Source organism: Physella acuta, unplaced genomic scaffold (genome assembly GCF_028476545.2).
Source record: "Physella acuta isolate Inbredline_101_S28 unplaced genomic scaffold, ASM2847654v3 ptg000242l, whole genome shotgun sequence".
NCBI classification, from domain to species: Eukaryota; Metazoa; Mollusca; class Gastropoda; family Physidae; genus Physella; species Physella acuta.
In genome coordinates, this window is record NW_026731761.1 from 924984 (window position 1) to 927500 (window position 2517).

The following is a 2517-nucleotide window of genomic DNA, read 5'->3' on the forward strand; positions in this document are numbered from 1 at the left end:
CTCAGGTAGGTATAAAATGAATTCGATTTATTGCTCGATTACACAACTTCCTCTAAAATATTTTCGTCAAGTATAGCTTGCCATGAGCTCCAGCCTTTATGGCAGCTTTACTTTTAATCTCTTCAAAACTTTTGCTATTTATAATTGCTGACATACCGGTTTACACATTCTGTCTTACAGACACCATGTAGGCTCTGCAGTTTCGTATGAAAATATAACAAACTACCATATTATTTGATTTCAGTTTGCGTTTCATAGTAACAGATTTTAATGGTGAAAAATTGGAAATTTTCCTAGAAATGTTATGAGGGAGTATGTCGTGTGAGGGCTGTTTATTCTATTTTTATTTTATATTTCTAGTGCATGTATTCGGATACTTGTTTCAGTTTTGTTTTTTCGATTTATTTTGTATTTTGTTCCGAAAGACATTTCTATTTCGCGTAGCACTCAAACTGAAATTGAAACTCCAGGAAATCTCTGTTTACGACACCAATCAATCGCGATATTAAAAGCTCTACGCGTAAATCGGGGCTGAGGAGTTCTGATTGGATAATGACAGTTTAGGACAACCAATCATAACGGTTGTTAGAAGCGCTAAAATATTCTAGGGACTGTTGAAGAAATATTCTTTCATTTACTCGGCGCTCATTTTAGCGAATACACTTTACGGTTCGTTGCATAAATTTTCTCCTTTAAGATGTAAATTATACAATATATATTGCAAAAAGTGTTCGTATTTTTTGGATACTAAAACAATTAAATAAATGTGTTTTATCAGAGTTTTATTTCGTACACAGGGATGTCGGTCCAGGTTGGAGCTATTGTGGCGATCGTTCTTCTCTTTGTTGGCATCATACTGCACATTGTAGGGCTGGCCACGCCCGAATGGATGTTGATAAAAAATAATGAACTTACTATTGGGCTTTGGCAGGCCTGCTCGCATGGCGTTTGTTTGACATTTGCAGATTTTCCTATCGCAGGTGTTGTGGCTTTTATTTTTTTTTTTCCTCGTCTTTAGAATTCCTTAGAGTCGTTGGGCGGGCTAATTAATTCCAAGCATATAAACAAAACTAAAAGTTCAAATACCAATCATGTTTTAATAGTTTTATAGAGGACGTGAAATTATTTCAGTATAGGTAAACTGATTGGTTGTGTAGAAATGTTTAAAGATTGATGAAGGATTCATATTTTAAAAACTTAACTAAGATGAATTAGATATTGCTGTCGACTTCTACTGTGTCTATGTATTATGAAATACAAAATTGAGGCAGAAGCTTAATACAACGAATAAATGCTTTTTTTTTCAAATTAAATTTTCCGACTTTTACCAGTTTTACTGTAATTATGACTTTAAGCTTAAAACTATAGCGTTGATGTAACTCCTATGCGGCTCTGTCATTTAACACACGATGTCAACAAAAAAAGATTATCGAAGACTTTCTCCAAACGTTTTTATTTGCATGATACACGACCGTTCTATAAAAAAGTATTAAAATGGATATTAAATCATAAATAAAGTTTTAGAACAACAAGGTTTTATATATGCACTAAAGTATATGTGACATTACCCTTCCCCAGATCAATTACCACCATGTCAATTAACACCCGGGTAGTTACCTCCCATATATATATATATATATATATATATATATATATATATATATATATATATATATATATATATATATATATATATATAAAAAAATATATATATATATATATATATATATATATATATATATATATATATATATATATATATAAAGTCAACTTGAACTGCTATAGGACTAGTAAGTTGGTCACCAAACAGTTCTATAGCTCATGCAGGTTTTATTGAGCCGTAGAACTGGTTTGTGACCTACTTACCAGCCCTATTGAAATTTCACCGCCTGAATGGATCGGAATCATTTTTGCCACACCGGTGCATAATAACACTGGGGAGGTGTTCATTTACTTTTTGGCTAAATTCAATGTTAATACAAATTGGTTTAAATTTTTCAAATATTTGTATAGTATAGGCCATAGAGGCGTCCTCATTTCCGCTTTTTTATTTTGCATTTACGTTCAGCATGAGTGTAGATGTGTATAGACTGTATTATCCTATATAGTATTCATTTTGAAATAAAAATGGGTTGAAAATATAAAACATTAGACATTTTTTTTTAAAAAGATGGGGAAGGCCCCAGTAAAGAAAACTATTTAAAGATTCGTTAGAAAACAATTATTTCTTTACAGCTATATTAAGATACATCCGAATATGCATTTCCACTAAAAAATGGTGGAAAAATCTTGGAAATTATGACAACGGCGGCCATCTTGAAAAATAACCCCATCGTAGGTTTTCCACCATTTATAAAATATTATATTTTATGCCCAATAAATAATCAATTCATAATCATCTCCCATATTTTGGGGTACTCAGCTACACATTTTAAGTGCATATCTTCAAACAAATTTTTTATGAACTTTCAAAATTTGTGTCCGTTCAAAATACTGAATTTTGAGGAATTTGGGGGC

The 2517-nt window shown here is 31.6% G+C and overlaps 1 protein-coding gene across 1 annotated transcript in view; it reads left to right on the top strand.

The window, feature by feature from the left end:
- Nucleotides 1-599: 599 nt before the first annotated feature.
- Nucleotides 600-2517, top strand: part of LOC131938358 (epithelial membrane protein 1) — a gene marked incomplete at its 3' end in the record, with an annotated part of 3796 nt that continues 1878 nt past the window's right edge. The window contains 2 exon segments of the mRNA XM_059296381.1: nucleotides 600-669; nucleotides 798-980. Of these exon segments, the coding sequence (XP_059152364.1) occupies nucleotides 800-980 (181 nt within the window).